General features: G+C 38.0%; 1 protein-coding gene across 4 annotated transcripts; it reads right to left on the bottom strand.

The window, feature by feature from the left end:
* Positions 1-3141: 3141 nt before the first annotated feature.
* On the bottom strand, positions 3142-18365 carry CA2H3orf14 (chromosome A2 C3orf14 homolog). 4 transcript variants are annotated; one of them, XM_049642660.1, is made up of 5 exons: positions 18259-18365; positions 17506-17617; positions 15383-15506; positions 5467-5541; positions 3142-3560 (listed from the first exon to the last, which is right to left on the bottom strand). In XM_049642660.1, the coding sequence occupies exons 2-5, from the start codon at positions 17583-17585 to the stop codon at positions 3438-3440; spliced, it is 402 nt and encodes a 133-aa protein (XP_049498617.1). In that variant the 5' UTR covers positions 17586-17617; positions 18259-18365; the 3' UTR covers positions 3142-3437. The 4 variants fall into 4 exon arrangements, with proteins under 4 accessions (XP_049498617.1, XP_049498618.1, XP_049498620.1 ...); XM_049642661.1 differs by having other exon boundaries at positions 18194-18272; XM_049642663.1 differs by lacking the exon at positions 18259-18365 and adding an exon at positions 16801-16881 and having other exon boundaries at positions 17506-17595.
* Between the last annotated feature and the right edge of the window lie 200 nt (positions 18366-18565).

Below are 18565 nucleotides of genomic sequence, written 5' to 3'. Positions count from 1 at the left end.
GCCTTCTCCGTATTTTCCACAGATTGATCTCTCTCTCTCTCCCTCCCTCCTTCCCTCCTTCCCTCCTTCCCTCTTTTCCTTCCTTCCTTCCTCTGTTGGAACTCACTATATACTTCATACCTTCTCTGATGAGTAGATTTTTAGTCAGAAACTTAAAAAAAGGCATCTTAGCATCCTAATCAAAGTAGAAGAGGTCAACTAGACTGTTAAAATGGAGAGTTTTTTTAAGCCATGTAGCTATAATGTTTGGACAATTCTTGAAATGGGGAGGGTGGTAACTCTAGATTTAAAACTTTATTTTTTTTAAAAAAAGACTTTAAACCAATTCACCTTTGTTTATTTAATAAAGACTAACAGAATAAGGAAGGAAAAGAATACATTTTGTGGATAAGCCAAATTCGTGGCCTTGTGCATTTAATTTTATACTCTAAAACCTACCTGACGGGGTTTAAAGCTTCCTACCTTACTCTTGTGATTGCAAACCCTGGCTTTTCATATATTCCCCGCCCCCTGGCCTGTCTCCAGTTATTGTAGAAGTGAGAAAATCACCAACTTACTTTAATTCTGGTTCAAAAATAAGTATGTCCACATATCCATTGTATTTTTTTTTTTTGATGGAAAAGAGATTGGAACAGAGAAGACCAAATTGTGAAAAAAGTTAGATTATTATAGTCCTTCAAATCTTCAGCCGACGTGTGAAAGCACCTTGCACGTAATGCACAGGAAAAACTGTCCATTTGACCTCCCTTTCATTGGCACTGCTCCTGCTGCCCCCCGCCCCCCCTTCCCGGGAAAGACCAGATGTCTGGTTTGTAGAGTGTTGGGCTTTTCCTTAGTCAAGTTTATTTTACCAAGCGTGGAGAAAAACTGCAGCTCTTTCTGACCTTAGTATTTTATAGTTTAATAAATTCATCTACTAAAAGTCTTCCAGCATAAAATGAGTTTGAGTATTTATGCACCTCTGTGTTTGCAACAATCCAAGCAAGGCTGTGCGAAGAAAATGTTGAAATGACCTTTATTTTGAAAATCCCATTATTGTAAACAGACAAAAGCCAAAATCCAACCCCCCAAATACCGAATTCATGTATTTCATGAATAGTAGGTATGATGGAGTGAACGGGAAGGACGCTGAATCATAGCAGTGGTAGGGGGCAGGGGGAGTATGAGTAGATGACCTGTTTGCTTGTCTGATTCCTAGTGATAGCAAATACAAAATACACATTAGTTACGGTATTTCTTCCCTCCTTACAGAAAACGGTACTTGGAAATTCCTATGTAAAGCTAATTTGCCATGAGGAATATAAAGCCCTTTAATGGGGTATCTAGGTCCCTATGGATATATTTTTTTTAAACATACACCATGTGGTGCAATCTGTTACAGTCTACAAGGAGAGAAGGGGAGGGAGTTCTGTGGGGGCCAGGAATAAAGTCATCTCTGGGAGTTTTTGAGGTATTCTCTAGTAACAGGGGAAAGGATACAGCTAAAGCCTAGAAATGACATCCATCCCGCTTCCCTAAGTAGTAACCCAGGGTATATTAAATATATGCTCTTTTTATAAACTATTTAGCAAGCCAGTCAACTTAGGGGAGGAAAAAAACAACCTTTTCTGACATGGTTAAATTGCTATTCATTTTGTATTTTAATCGAACCTACTGGTGATTTAATTTACAGAACTCAAAGGAAGTGTGCACTCAAATATTTGAGGATGTTAACGTATCAACCACTGTTTAATTTTGGAATGTGCCTACTTGCTTGACACAATATTTTACTATCTCAACAAATGTTTAGCCTTTTTTTTCACTTGACTAAAGAGAAATAAGTTTCACATCGCTTCATTCACCTTCTTATGTGCATATGCTGGGAAAGATTGGATGTTAAAAAAAAAAAAAAAAAAACTTCCTCATGTTCCTTTCTACTACATCTAAATCTGTTTACCAATTCAAAGCTGCTAAAAAGCCGTGCATTCTCCTGCTAAATCAACTGGATGGCTAGAAACCAAACTGTGATGTAACAGGAAAAAAAAAAAATTATCAATTTATTTTCATGTCAGAACATTCTTGAGAAGGTATAAATTGTTCTGGTCTCTATGCCAGTTTTCTTTTTTCTTCCTTTCTCTGTCTTCCTTTTTTAAAAAGGCTTTCAGCTTTTAAGCGGATACTTTTTATAGTTATATAACAGTTCTAATATTTTGTGACATTTTGTATTGTGACACTATAGATGAAATTGTCATCGGACTGACACTCTGTGCTGTTTATTCCTTAATTACAACTGTTAACACTGTAGAGAAGTATGTTAATCTGCCAGCGCGTATTATGAAAACAACGTTATTGTTACCCACACCAACCACCCACTCAACAGGATATTTCCAAGATGGTAGTTTAAAGGAACTTATCAGCACAATGGACGTTTCAATATAGTGTTGTTGTTGTTGTTGTTTTTTTTGTTTTCTTTTTGGTTTTTTTTAGCTTATCCTATTTTCTTTTAAAAACACAAACCAGTTTGAAATTTAAATGCTTGAATGGCAATGAACGTATAGACTCCCCTTGCTAGCAGGAGCTGCCTCTATAATTAGAAAAACAAATTTTTTTGAGTGTTCAAGCAGTGGAAGACTGAGGAACCTCAAAGCTTTCTGACAGTTTCAGAAATAATGAAAATAGAAGGGAGAGGGAAGGGCAAGTTTAAAGATGAGAAGATGAGAGGAGTTATCGACATTCACAGGGTTGGCAGTCCTTAAATAACCAAGTCAGAATCCAGTAACCATTCTCAGCTCTAACAGGGGACCTTTTTCAGAACCACATCTGAGCCTTCCTGAAACTGGCTACTTACCAAATGCTTGATGGTTTAGTTCTTTCCCCCAGAACTTTCAGAGATTTGATTATCTATGAAGGACAAAATCCTATAAATCCATTCTCTAATAAATATTATATTGAAGCAGCTTAAGTGTCTCTATTTTTTCTACTTGTTAGAAGAAACTGTAATAATGGACCAACACCCACTTTGATCCTGTGCTGAACATGATCCCCATAATAAAATAACCAAAATGATTCTAGAAAATGTAACATCAGAACAACCCGTATTTACTGTTTAGATGAGAATGGCTGTAAATGATTTTTTTTTTTCTTAAAACGAGACACACACACTTGTTTAGCGACTTGTTTAATAAACAGTCCACCTTTCAGTATAAGCTTTTAACACTAACACTTCCATGGATTTGGCAGAAGGCAAATTCTTGACCTGGAACTACTAGTAGGTCTCAAAGTGACAACCTGAGACTCGTCAGCAGATTGTCAGATCCTGACCGTCATTGAGAAGGTAATGGGACACTGGGAACGTACTCGATTCCTAAAGTTCCTGAAATGATCTGCATATTCTTTAATATTCAGCTGTACTAAACAGGTTGTTTTGAAAGAGCATGTGAAGAAGTTATCACTGCGCCTCATTTTGAGTGGTATTTTTCTGCTTCATTTTCATTTTCAACACCGATCGGATATGGTGCTCTTCCTAAAAGAAACTGTTCCCACTTGGGAATATATTCTTCTACTGATGCCCAGTAAAGAGTCTGGAAAAAAAAAAAAAAAACAACATCCAAAAGTAAAAAAGCATATCAAGCAATTGAACTTGGCTCTTCATAATAGTCTAAATGTTTATTCACTGAAGTGTGTGTATGCGTGTACACACACACACATGCACACATAGACGTAGAATGCACTTCCTCTACAGAATATTTTATGTTAATTTTAGAAAGAAATCTGGCTACTTACTAGTGTTAATTTTCAAATTTCTCAGTAAAACCAGAGCCTGGCAGAATTACAGGTTTTAGGATTTTATTGTGATTTTACACGCCCTCTTGTGGCCAACCTTGTGATTATTACCAGTGGAATCATTTATGGCTACAATCATTAAATGTTTTCGGTTACTGTTCCAAATCTCCTACCAAATGATTACGTGTACTGAAGTTATTACAATGAAATGATCAAAAATGAACAACTGATTTATAGTTGGCCTAAAAAGATTGGACCTGCGATGAGCTCAGGAACTGAAATATAACTAGTGCAGGATTCAGGTGAATGGACTCCTTAATTGTATGGGGAGAAACATTTAAAATACGCATCCATTATACCTTTTAGAAAAGCACTCGTTATGGTAAATTGTAATTTCTTCCCAATTTTTTTTATATTGAGAAAAAATATAATGTAATCACTTTTCATTTAAATGGCTTAGAAATTGAGATACTGTATTAATGGCCTGCCTATAGCAAGTCTGTAAGCTACAGAGGCTCATGCAAAGATCACCATATAGTTTCTAGAAGCTTTGATGGTTTTTTGCATGACTGCTCTAACAAAGCCAAATAAAAGTAAACTACCAAAAATCTCTATCCTTGCAGGGCATTTTATAGGAGATTATCACTATGAATCTCATTTTGGGAAATTCAACCAAAGAATTCCATAGCATTAAGAACACATAATGATCTACTCTGCACATTAACAAGGTACAGGAGTTCTGAAAGTTGAAAATGGTGAGCGGTTCTACATATCTATCTATCTATGCATGTGGTCTGAGAAGTAGCCTGAAACACTTAAAATAGAGGTCATCCTGCTGTGCAAGACTAGCTCAGAAAAATACCAACCATCGCCTGTGGTTGGGAGTTTCTCCACCATTCATGGCTGGATTAACCCTTATTGTGTGGGCCCCGTATAGGCCAGAGCAAGGTATTGGAGAATTCAACAAAGAAAAAGACATGCCCAAGGCACAACTTTGTACCAGAGTTCTTTCTATCCTTGATCACTGCCTCTTCTTATTACTCTAGATGACACAGAAAATTGAAGGGCAAATTCTCATCCTTTAATTTTGAGTCTATTCACATCTCTGGTTAGGCAGCAAGCAAACTGTATTTGAAAAAGGTCATTAGGAATATAAAATTAAACTATTCTATATGGAGTAAATTTCCTTTCATCACAGATATATTCATATACCAAGTAGGATTTATTTTTGCCAACAATCTTGCCAATCTGTTCTTGAACTGAGCAAAATAAAACAGACAAAAGCCACACTATACTGCATGATAATATGCATTGAAATAGCATTGGTTGAAAATTGGTGAAGGGACTAAACTACTAACATTAGCCAACAGGAAAAGCACTTTGGTTAGGCATGCTGTCATCTTAAGATTTAGTGCATAGTGTCTCTCATGGTTTAACAGGGTAGTTGTTTCTAGATGAAAAGATAAAGGATTTTAAGAAAATTTTCATGTGATGCTTTTTTTTTTTTTTAACATCAAGATACTTATCAGTCACCTACATACAAAGCACAGCACTGTGGACATGTAAGGATCAATCAGACATATCTTGTTTATTTTACTGAATAAATAAGTCTAGGAAATACATACATAGAACCACAGTTAATTTACAACATACTGATAACAGCATGGGGTCTCTTCTTATACTTTTGATCTTTAAGATTCTCACCTCAAGAGAAACCACCTCTGGTGATGGAATTGGGTGACTCCGGGTCTGTAGAGACTTTTCTGCTGCTTCTATATCCTGTGATAGGTATCAATGTTATAGAAACAAAATGTATTTACATAACACATACAAATGGCACCTGTAATAGTAACATCTATATCCCAAATCTCTCAACTCTTCTCTGGATATACAGTCTGAACTGAAGGAAGGTCATTGAGGTAGGAGACTGATCACTGGCTAGACAACCAGTTTCAGATCGGGAACAGAGCATTTCTTATCTCAAAATAAAAAGTGGGGGTAGTGTCGAGAGCCCTTTCAAGGTCTTCCATTTCATTTAAAATAGTAAATGGCGGGGCGCCTGGGTGGCTCAGTCGGTTAAGCGTCCGACTTCAGCTCAGGTCACGATCTTGCGGTCCGCGAGTTCGAGCCCCGCGTCGGGCTCTGGGCTGATGGCTCAGAGCCTGGAGCCTGCTTCCGATTCTGTGTCTCCCTCTCTCTCTGCCCCTCCCCCGTTCATGCTGTGTCTCTCTCTGTCTCAAAAATAAATAAACGTTAAAAAAAATTAAAAAAAAATAATAAAATAGTAAATGGCAATAATTCTTGAAAAATGGACTTTCTTATAAAACTGCTCAGGATACTACCTTAGCCCTAATACCATTCAAAACTTCCAGGTGGATAAAACGGTCAAATATTCCGACACTAAAAACATATTTTGTGTTTAAAAAAAAAAAATTAACATTTATTTGTTTTTGAGACCCAGACAGAGCATGAATGGGGGAAGGGCAGAGAGAGAGGGAGACACAGAATCAGAAGCAGGCTCCAGGCTCTGAGCCATCAGCCCAGAGCCCCATGCGGGGCTCGAACTCACGGACCGCGAGATCGTGACCTGAGCTGAAGTCGGATGCTCAACCGACTGAGCCACCCAGGCGCCCCTAAAAACAGATATTTTGACACTGCACTAACCTTAAAAGTGAAGTGTTCTGGGCCAGATCATGGAAGTGGTATATTAATGTCACACATTTCATTTGTTCGGTGTTCTTTTTATTTTATATTCATGCAAATTCTCCACATATTGAAAAGAAAGACCATGAGGTACCTCCGTACTTTGCAGCAAAAGCCTTTTCACTACACTCTAGATTTTTAGTACTAGATTTCTAGGGCAGTCTCGATGGCCAGCTTTACTGCTACGTTGTGCATCATTCATCCGATGGCTTTTAAGCACTGGGCTTTAATTTGTAGTTTAATTCGTGGGTGTATGCATTTGCTCTTATGGTTGTAGAAACACAGGGTAATTAATTACACTTAATTCATACTCTGGTAAAGATGTTACCTTGATATGTGGATGAAGTGTATGCCCAGAAATGTAGAACATTCCAAGTCGTTAGTGAAATGCTGAGCTCTGTTTCATGCTCCCCACATTGGCACCTATGTTGTCTTGTGCTTGCTTATGTTTGTCAAGTTCACAGAGGCCTTGGCTCAAGGCTGTGTAAATTTTGTCTCTCCTTTGAGCTTAGTGAGTTGATCGAAAAGAGAAAGTTCTCTGATCCCTGTACAAGCATTGGAGCAATCCAAGTACAGGGCTGTTGGACAGACGGAGAGCGATGGAAAAGGGCGTGGGAGTGGGGTGTGAAGAATCCAATGCTGAACAGGAGAAAAGAGCGAGCAGATGGTAGCGGCGGGAGCAAGGAATGGGTGTGAAATGTAAAAGGGAAAAACAGGAAATTCCCTAAAGGGACTCCCCAAAGTTGCACAACCATTAATGCACCTGCTGTCTAGAAGAAGGTGATTTGAAGGGGAAAACCAGCAATTTAGGGATCAAAAGCCCATCTAATAGCCCTGTCTATTCCCCACCAGAAGTTTGTAGCTGAGACACATGCTAAAGAGCTTTTGATGCCGATGCTACACTGAATAGTGAAGATTAACTCTTCTGTGATTGCACTGAGATTGTACAAGGTCCTGGAACTGTTAGAAATCAAACAAAAGAATCATAACTCCATTTACACCATTATTAGAAGAGTTATAAATTTACTGTTAGTGGTAGATCTAGGTGCCACTTGCACCTATAGACAAGATTATAAACCTTTGCCTTAAAGACCAGAAAGTAAGGATATTGAATCTCTCTCCTAGAAGAGCAGATTTGCAATGAAAGAGTAGACATGAGCAGGGATCTGTGGCCTGGTAAGACAGGCCTGTTGTGAGTAACTTGACTGTCAGCTCCGAAGCATTTCGACAAGGGATTATCACCCTTCCAGAGAACTTCTTTCTCAAGTGAGATTTTACTTTCTTAGCTGTTTTGCTTACCTCTCTGCCTCCTACTTCTCTTTCTCCTTAGCTGGCTCCTTTTTTCTCTTCTTAATCTGAAGTGTGGGCTTTCTTAAGATTTGTGACATCTGTCCTCATCTTTTTACTTTTGCTCTCTCCAAGACTGCCTCTTATCTAGCTTCAGCTGTTAATGTAGAGGGACAGATAACTTTTCTTCCTAGCCCTTATTCCTCAACCTAATAAAACGACACTTATTCCTCCTGATTGTACTGAATATACAATAGTGGGAGTTCTCCTCCCCCAGACACCGATGCTGCATCTTCTATCTTCAACTCTTCTTATTCCCTGACATTTAAAAATGCAAAGGTCCATAGACTGATCCTTCAGGATGTCTCCTCTAGTCTGTCCATGCCATCCTGTGCTATGGCCTTATTATTACTTACTTGTTCAACAAATAGGACTTGGACCCAGGCTTAGACTATGTCTCATTTCAACCTCATATGAAATTGATTAGTTTTGCTAAAATTACTACTTTAAATATGTCTTTACCTAGTTTAAAAAAAAAAAAACATACCCACTACACAGAGGACAAACTATGAATTCCTTAGCCTGACTGAAAAATCTCTACCTTCTGTAGCAAGTTATATCATATTATTTTCAATGAAGAACCTTATCTTTGACTATACACTGCGAGATGATAAGGACTATGTTTGCTACTACCTTTAAGCATCTGAGAATCTTATAAAGTGCAGGGTATGTACTAAACACTTAAATATTCATTACATAAATAAATGATTAAGGTGTCAAAAGTTTCCTGAGTATAAATGAAAAGCTTAAAAAAAAAAAAAAAGTACCCAAGGGGGTTGGGGGGAAGAAGAAAAAAAGCAGGTGAAAAGAGGGTAGACTTACCTGACTAGACCTTTTTATCTTGTTTTTTACAGATCTGTCACTTGATACATATCATTGAGAAATTGATATAGTTACAGAACAAATGAAAAAGCAATCCCTAAAAGTTGAAAACAAAAGGAAACAAACCTGTTGTCTATTTGGTGGCATAGTCACATCAAGAAAAAGTAAATCAGGTGGTCTTAGAACATGGTATTTTGACTGAGCATCCATAGTGAGATGTACCCCAAGGACAAAAAGAATTGTAAAAAGTTTCTGACTGAGAGCCATAGTCTGTAATCATACTGTTGCTGGTAGTGCTGTCTATATCACGGGATAAAGTAAACGACTATGAGGTTGGTACTGGGAAATTACTTGCGAACTGAGATTTTTGGTTTGAGGGGGAAAAAAGAGTTAAAGGTTGATGATTTTAAGTTAAAAGTCTTAGAATCATGTGATCGAAATGGAATTATTGATACGAGCTCTTGCTGACTTTTATCTTTTTTTTTTTTTTTTTCAATTTTATCTTAAAAAAAAGTTGTAACAAACACCCGATCAAGGGCTCTAAATATACATTCCTATCAAAAGGATCCAGGGCTCCTTGGAGCAAAGGCCAATTCCAAATGCGTATGATTAACCTGATAGATACCATCGTACCAGAAAGAAAGTAAACTACCAAGGACTGTTAAGATCAGGTCAGAGGCATTCACGAGCTACCTTGGAGGTTTCCACTTGGTAAAATTGGGACAGTTGGAGCATCAGTGGGAATACAGATTGAACACTGCAGCTGTATTTAAAAACACCAATTTGTCACTTTTGGAGGATACTAGAGAATCAACCTGTTATTTTTGAAAACTAAGTACAGAGAAAAGAATCAAGCACTCATCATGCTTGTTCCTATAGGAAATGTACTTCAGTATAACCAACTATCTGCTGAGGGCAGGTTCATCTTCTTGTAAATGATCAGTAATCGAATAAAAAGGAATAGAAGAATGCAAATATCACTTTTTGCAAGCCCTGATAGGCATATGTAGGCCACGATCACCAGTGACTGCTAACATTCCAGAAGGAGAGACAACCAGTCATTACAAAAGTGTTCTTCCCCCAAAACACTGAACCTGAATGTGATCAGGTCTCTAGAAATGCAGAGCATTAACATGTGGTTGCTGAGAATTTGAAATGTGACAAGTCTGAGTCGAGAAGCGCTGGAAATGTAAAATACACACTGAATTTTGAAGGCTCAGTAAGAAAAAAGAACAAGGTATGTACTAACTTTCAGGAGCAATATATTTGAAATATGAAAATTTTAATGTTTCATTTAATGTTTCTTTTAACCTTATTAAAAATGGTTACTAGGAAATTTTATAATACTTGCGTTATATTTCTGTTGCACAGCACAACTTCATCCTATCAATCTATGTCAATTATGGGGAATAGAGGAACATACTAAATGATACTTCAGCAATGTAATTAGTAATATCCAGATTGTGAGAAGCTCTATAGGAGAAATGAGCCAATTCCTTCAACAAAGAAATTCAAAGGGGGTTAGAAAAGAAAGGGGTGGGGCAGAGGGAACTTCTAGAGATTAGGGAAACCTGTCAATTACATACTGGATTTTATTTGGATCCTGATTCAAACAAATGTAAAACCATGTTGATAAGTTAATAAGGGAGGGAAATCTGGGTGGCTCAGTCTGTTAAGCATCTGACTTCTGGTTTCTGCTCAGGTTATGATCTCAGGGTCTGTGAGTTTCAAGCTCCTCATCAGGCTCTGCACAGACAGCAAGGAGCTTGCTTGGGATTCTCTCTCCCTCTCCCTCCTTCCCTGTTCGTGCTCTCTCTTTCTCAAAATAAATACGTAAACTTAAAAGTATTTAAAAAGTTAATATGGGAGATGGGCATCTCAACTGAATATTTGAGGAATTGTTAATTTCTTAAGTTGATCGTGGTATTGCGATTATACTTTAAAATAGCCCTTATCTTTGATAAACACTGAAATAGATGTACACCAAAGTGTTTAAAGATGACACAATGGCATGCCTGAAGATTAGCTTCAAAATAATTTGAGGGGCGGGCTGGGGGTGAAGGTGAGGAGTGTAGATGAAACAAGATTGGCTGTGTTTTGATAATTACTGAATCTGGGTGATAAGCACATGGAAGTTCATTCTTCGATTTCCTCTTCTACATAGGTTCGCAATTTTTCATAACAATTAAAAAACAAGTTTCCAGTATGGATGGTGGTGTAAATGTTACTCTATGGCAGTATTCAGCAGCCTCTATAAATGAGTTGACTCATGATTAGGAAAGGTAAACTGTGAGCACAAAAAGTCATGTACTGCGATTTCTTTCTTTTCCCCTCACTAGACCTGTCCCTCCCTCTCAACCCAGCAATGGATATCTCCCTATAATCTATGCAGTGATGCCAGCTCTGGCTGGGCTGGGTTTAATCGTTTAATGTGCTCAAGGTGCAATTTCTGGGATTGCAAAAAGAAGATACTTAGGCATGAGATACAGGGTCACTGGTACAAGCAGCACTTAAGCATTCATTAAACTCGCTCCTCACTGAATTTGGAGAAAGTGAGAAATGTGAGTAGGGAAGAGGAGAGATGGGGTCCTGTAAGTTATTGGCCATCCTGAGGGGAGCTGGTTCAAGGCTCTAACCGGCAGCCACCCCAAGAAGGCTTCCGGGACGCACCTTCCGGGAAGCACCTGCCATATCTCTAGTCTGCTGTAGCACACTCCTGTTCCTTTTCACCCTGGAATGTTTGTTCATTTTCTTCACAAGATGATGTTGGCTACCGCAAAACTGACTTTTTGGGTTAAACAATTTTGTCACTGGTGGTGGGGGTAAGGAAGGAGGTGGAAAGAGATGACCTTTTACATCCTGGAAGTATTTATGGAAACAGAATTCTCTCTTCCAAATCAATTTTGTTCTTAAAAGGCAGATACATTTCATTTTATTTCATTTCTGGAAACTAACAAGCTAACAATCCATTATCATCTATGATACTTACTGACTAAACTCTCAGTGTGAGTTTTCTTCTCTACTTAAATTCATGTTCATTCTTTTACTAATATGCTTGAACAGTTTGGGATTAGTCTTTTCATTAACATCCCATTTTAAAGACATTCTTTGATACTGTTGCTAATTTATTTTTCCAAATGCATTTAGAGAAATTTTGTTGGGCTTGATGTGAAATTTTTGTGGGGTTCTATTGAAACTAAAAATAACATTGTGGGATGCCTGGGTTGCTCAGTCGGTTAACCCTCTGACTTTAGCTCAGGTTGTGATGTCACAGTTGATGAATTCGAGCCCTACATTGGGCTCACTGCTGTCAGCGAGGAGCCCGCTTCAGATCCTCTGTCCCCTCACTCTCTGCCCCTCCCCCACTCATGCTCCCTCTCTCTCCCTCTCTCAATAATAAATATTAAAAAACATAACTTTGTGACAACTGGTGTTATAAAAATAATAGTTAAAAAAATAATAGTTTTCCCGTCAGGATTAAGGCATATGTCTCCATTTAAATTTTCTCTTGAATCTCCCATTGAAATGTAGTAATTGTAACAGTCATGTACGTCCCTTGTTAAGAGCATTCCCAAGTATTTTATAACCTCATTGCTAATGTGAATGTGATCTCCTATTTTCCAAGTATATCTATAGGATTGTTACTGATATTTTTATGTTTACTTTCTATCCATTAATTTTACTCAACTAATACTAGTTTTAAAACAACTTTGGCTTGTCTACATATACAGCCATATCGTTTAAAAATACTAGTGTTATATCTTCCTTTCCAAAAATCAAGGCTTACTCCCTGTTATTTGGATGCTCTGAGCAATATAAGAAACAGTAAGGTCAAATAATGGATGCTGATAGAGCTCATCCTTATATTGTTATTAGTGTCTTTACAAGAATGCTTCCAAGTTTTAGTGACCATTTTTAAAGTGTATTCTGGTCTTAAGTACATATCGTGATGTAACTGAAACTGTTCTTGACCAGGGGTATTAGGAGTAGTTGGTTACCTTATGGTTTCCTCAGCTCTAAATTAGGGCAATAGCAGTGGTCAGTGGTTTTCACCATTCCTTACAGTGACAAGAGAGCAGACAAGGAAGGGCTAAATGGGTGGGGCTTTAGGCCAAAGCAGGTCCATTTTTACTTTAATCTTGAAGAAAAGTTTTTATGCTAAAAAAAAAAAATAATAACCTTTAATGAGAACTGAATCTATATGCTTTTAAAAGTTGTTCCCGGGGCGCCTGGGTGGCTCAGTCGGTTAAGCATCTGACTTCGGCTCAGGTCATGATCTCGCGGTCTGTGAGTTCAAGCCCCGCGTCGGGCTCTGTGCTGACTGCTCAGAGCCTGGAGCCTGTTTCGGATTCTGTGTCTCCCTCTCTCTCTGACCCTCCCCCGTTCATGCTGTGTCTCTCTCTGTCTCAAAAATAAAATAAACGTTAAAAAAAAAAAATTAAAAAAAAAAAAAAAAGTTGTTCCCAACTGAATATTCTGTGATCAAGTCTTATTTATGTCACTTGCACAATAATCTCTTTACAGAGTTTCAAACAAAATAATAAGAGGGAAAGCAGGATAAAAAAATTGCATATACAAATATTCAAAGTATGTTTTAAAAAAAAGTGAAGAGACTGCATGTCTAACAGCAAACAGACACTGTATCTGTTTATGAAAAGACTGACAGGAAAAATACAAAAAAATACTAATTTCTAGCTGGGTGGGATGATATGGAAAAAAAGCTATTTCAGGGGCTCTGAGTGGCTCATTCAGTTAAGCATTTGACTCTTGACTTTGGCTAAGGTCATGATCTCATAGTTCATGGGATCGAGCCCCTCATTGGGCTCTGTGCTGACAGTACAGAGACTGCTTGGGATTCTCTCTCTCTCTCTCTCTCCCTTTTTCTGCCCTCCCCTGCTCATGCTCTCTCTCTCAAAATAAAGATTAAAAAAACAATAACAACAACTATGCTAGCTCATCTTCTTTACACTTTCAAGTTTTTTACAGTGAGAATATATTTTATTATCGGGGGGAGAAAAACCATACCAAAAGACTATGAAACTAGGTTCATTATCTTCCTTCTAGATAGGACAATGATTTCTTAGCTATTCTTCTTTAATCTAAGCTCTCCATTCTTCAAATCACATTACATCGGAATAGGAGATGAATCTTTTCTTAAATACCCATATGTTTCTTATGTAAGTCTCTAGTTTTCTTTTGCTCAAACATGTCTAGTACTGTATTGTCCCTATATATCAAGTCTCAGACTCTTCAGTTGGGTCTCACAAAATCTATCCAACCTTGCTTCTTGTGGCTTTACGAGGTAGTTAGCTCAGGGTCCCATGAACATTAATTGGGCTATTCATTCTTCTGGGCTTGGTTCTTCTGTAAGAATGCAGAAGAATGTCCTTACCTTGTGCCTATTCAAACACCGTTCCAGCTTAGCTTCCACTGTCAGACTTGTTAGAATATTTTAGCTTTTGATGAGTTTTTATACTTAGTCCTGCACTGCTGAGGATTCCATGTAACTGAATGTTTGATCTCCTAAGGTCTCCTATTTTGTGTGTGACAACCTCAACCTTAGGTTATCAGCTAAGCCTATGAGCTACTGGATGTAAAGAACTCTGAATTCTTTTGTTGACTCCACCTTCTGCTGAGAACTAGCTTAGTAGTAAGGACTCCGGGCATTCACCAAATACTTGCTCACTAAAAGGAAGACAAACTTGAAAAATCCGAATAACACCTGTACTTGTTGCAGGTAGGTAGCAGTCAAGCCTTCAAGCCTTCTAATTTAGTTTTTCTGAATTTTCACAGCAAATTCCAGATTATCCTATATATTTCCATTTAAAAATAAATATTGCAAACACCATTGGGCAAGTAAGACATATGGCAACATAGAATGCTTTGGTAGCACTATGGCTGTGACTTAAATTACTGTGGATCAAACTGCCAGAAGCTGAGAAGATAACTGAATTTCCCTCTTCCTTTATCCTCTAGTGACTACAGAAGATAACTATATCATGCCTATCGATGAAAATATTTAACAATAAAAAACTGAAAACACTGCTTTATAACTTAAATAATATAGCCTTACTACCAAATGTTTTAGTCATAGGATCTCTTGGAAGCTTGAATGGAAGCAAACTTTAGGGTTTTAATTATGGATGAAGCCATACAATTCTGGAAGCAAAGTATAGCAAGCAGCCAAAAATGTTACACATATGATTTTACTCCAAATGGGCACATTGGCCAAATGGTGAGGCCCTGCGCAATCACATACTTTGACCACCTCCTCCATCACTATCAAGAGAGATCTGGGAAATCTGTTATCTGTTAGATATGAATTCTGTGTGTTGACTGTGGCCCCAATAGGGCAAAATCAAATTGTTCTCGTTTTTATGAGGATAGTTTTGAGTTGGATCTAAAAACATTATAGGTACTTCATGGGGTTTTAGAATCTCCCGATAAATAAAAGAAGATAGAGAGCTGTATCTTAAATTTATTACGTCTTGCACAAAGGTGACCTTTAAATTCCTTCTGTGGTCACTGATTTTTTTGGTTGATTAAAAACACTTAGCTTAAGCAAACTTCCCTTTTTTTTTCATTAAAAAAATGAGAATCCATATGCAACTTATCTAACATGGGTTTAAAAGCTAGGTGGTACTTCGTTAATTTTATTCAAAACAAATTATATACATCAAAATTATGAAATTCACTTAAAACCTTTTTGCATAGGTGAGGGAAAATATCTAAAATCAATGAAACTTACCTTTAAAAGACTAAGGTTCCTTTTAAGAGCAGTTTGAGCTGCTTGTATCTGAGATGCCTTTTCCTTGTTTTCATCTAGAAATTTATTCTCCATTTGTTGAAGTAACATTAATCTTTGTGATACTCTAGAAAAAAGGAAGATTATATAAAGTTTTTTTTTTTAAGGGAACATTTTAGCTTGTTCAATATGGACGTACATTTCTTAATTACACCTCAATTCAAGTTCAACGTATTTTGAAAGCCAACTACTATGTCAATTATTAAGACAGTAGAAAACTACGGTAGTTCAGTAAGTCTTAAATATGGGTAAAATTATTTTCATTAACGTATCTACTGTAAGTACATGCTTCTGTTTTTTTAGCCTCTATGGTCTTTGCAATTATTTTAGAGTGTTAAAACATGTTTTAATTTTTTGGTGAAAATGCAAACTGTAATACATATCCCTTTGTACACATACTTATATATACCTCCCCACACACATACATTGATATAACTTGCTATACGAAACCTTCTGCTTAACACTTCAATACCCCTGAATCTCATGTTACACATTTAGAATTGCGCTAAACTTCCATATGTTTGAAGAAGCAATAAAAATATTTTTTTCCTCTTTTTCCAAGAGAAAGATGATGGTTCCATATATGAGTGAGAGGCTGTGTGTATGTATGCATACTCACAACAAGGTGAAACAGTAATTGAAGAAAGATGTAAAAAGTTGTAAGTAAATTATCAAACTGCTTTGTTTTATATATTTTAAAAGTGTCTCATTGGTCAAATCGTCATTTTACAAGTTTTTTGGCCCTCTTAAATGATTAATTAAAAAAATGTCAGATGATAAAAAATACATGAGGGTAGAAATAAAATTGAGTAATTTGGACATTTTTTATAAGGAAAATACCTTAGAAAGCCAAGGAAGGGGCCTGGTAACGAACTGAAGAAAAGAAATTAATTAAAGAAAACATGAGAGCCCACAGAAAGAGGTGGAGATGGTTGATATCAATATAAGTACTGGACTGGTTATATAATTTGTAAGGCCTAATGCAAAATGAAAATATGGGGCTCCTTTAAAAAAAAAAAAAACTATTACAAGTTTGAAGACAGCAACATTAGACCATTAAACCAAGCCTGCTATGGGTAAGAGGTTTAGAGAAGTCCATTAAATACCAGTGAGGAACCTAGAAAGGTGAGAAGGGTAAATTTATCTAGGTAATAGCAAAGCAAAGTAAAAAGAACATAAATAAGCCTTTTAATCTTTATTATTCTTAAGAGACAGTGACGTTCCCTAATACCAAATCTCTCAAGTGTTAGAAAATTTAAATGACACATTTTCAGATTTTTAAGTCTGTTCACACAATATTTCACTAAGAAAGCCAGCACAATGTATTCATTTAGATAAGCCTTTAAAAAAAAAAACCTTACATTTCTTCATGTCTTTTAGAAAGGCGAATTTCTTGAGCAAGCAACGAAGTCATCTTTAGTCAAAGCTGCCTTATAAGCTTTCTGCTAAATAATAAAAACATGTACAGTTACTTCTACTACATATCCTCAGCTTTTCAAGAGTTGATTGTTTTATTACCTCAACCCATTGATTCTCTCAGAATTGAAAAATAAAAATTGAGATGTAATGCATAAAATGAGAGAATGCACTTAAAACCATTTTTATTTACGATGCGCAGCTTTTCATATGCCAGGTGCATCCCCAAACACCATGAATCAGGTAAACTAAACATCTCACATTTCTTCCTCTTATTTCCTCACACTTTAACCTTAATCTGAATTGAAAACAAACAAGCAGCTGGTACTAAGACTAGTAAACATTTTATTGAATCAACAGAAAGAAAAAAAATCCACTCTGTAAAATTCAACACAGGAGCACCATCTCTCATGCATGTGCATACACACATAGAAAGGCAAACAAGTATGAGAACCAACTGGAAACTCATGGTCTTTATTTTATTGGAAGACTGCCCAGTTCTACCATCTCTTTTCCAAATAAGAAAGTATTTTTCATGTGTAACTGCGGTGGAAAAGCACAATTGTTCCCTTCACTGTATCCTGCGTGCTCAGGAGTCCTGTTTGGGGAGTTTGGGAAAGCCCATTTTAATGGCACATGAGCAAGCTCACCTTGACTGAAGAGCCTGGATCAATACTGATAAACGATCAAGTGCAGTACTTTGAAGGCTGGGAGCCTGAAGGCAAATCATCTGGTTGGGTGCAAAAGCCAAAGGTGACTGTCCTAAGGGAGAAAAAAAACAGGAATGAAATTCTTTCCTCAGGCGACGCACTGGCTTTCCTAAATTTTATGAATTAAACACTGGCGCTAATCTCGGAGTGTCCAGCGCTGACTGAGCTCTTCCTTCAGTGTACATGCATGGAGGTGTAGGGCCCTGAGCCCAGCCAAGGAAACACTGCCCTGCCCTCATCGGGTTTCCTTCTAAAGGAACTAATGTGTTTTGCTCAGCACCGCGGACAGCAACCTCTCCAGACCCGCCCGCAAGGATCTAGTTACAGATACGTTCCTCTAAGATCACTGCAGGCCACTCCTCGCCGCATTCCTCCTACTTTCCATTGCAGTGTCAAGGAAATCCCGGAAAGTTAGTCCATGGTAACTTCTCTTCCGTAAGCCCGCCATCAGCACTCCAGGCAAACCCCAAGATAAATACTGCCTTTCGAACCGAAGATCCCCATGGTCTGAGAGTCCTCAATCCTCCGACCACTCCAACTCCTGCTCAGGACTCAACGACCTTTCCTCATCACCCCAGCCCTTCCCCGTTAACAACATTCTCCCCCCACCCGCCGGCCCTGCGGACACCTGCGCCGTTCTCGGACACTCAGGGCCCCCACCCGCGGCCCGTAACGCCGTGGGACTCCACTCACTTAGCCGCGCTTAGACCTTTTCCGTAAAGGCGTCCGCTACAGTGCGGACGCTGGGTCCCAGCACAGGCCTGGGCGTGGTCACGCCGCCATGATTGCGCACGCGCAACGAGGTGGCGTAATCACGTTGCTATAAAAGGCGGACCTCTGGCGCGGGAGTTTTCCCAAAGCGGTAGCTGCGAGCCTTGCGAAAGCGTTTGGCGGTAGCTCAATTTCAAGGCCTTTTAAAATGAGACCTGTATCCGTTCAAAAGGCTTCAGAGAGGGAAGCTAGAAAGTCACGGAGTATGGAAATGGGGAAGCCCCCTTCA

The sequence above is a fragment of the Panthera uncia genome, chromosome A2, assembly GCF_023721935.1.
Source record: "Panthera uncia isolate 11264 chromosome A2, Puncia_PCG_1.0, whole genome shotgun sequence".
In the NCBI taxonomy this organism is placed as follows: Eukaryota; Metazoa; Chordata; class Mammalia; order Carnivora; family Felidae; genus Panthera; species Panthera uncia.
The sequence above is the reverse complement of the archived record's forward strand: the minus strand, read 5'-3'. Positions and strand labels throughout refer to the sequence as shown.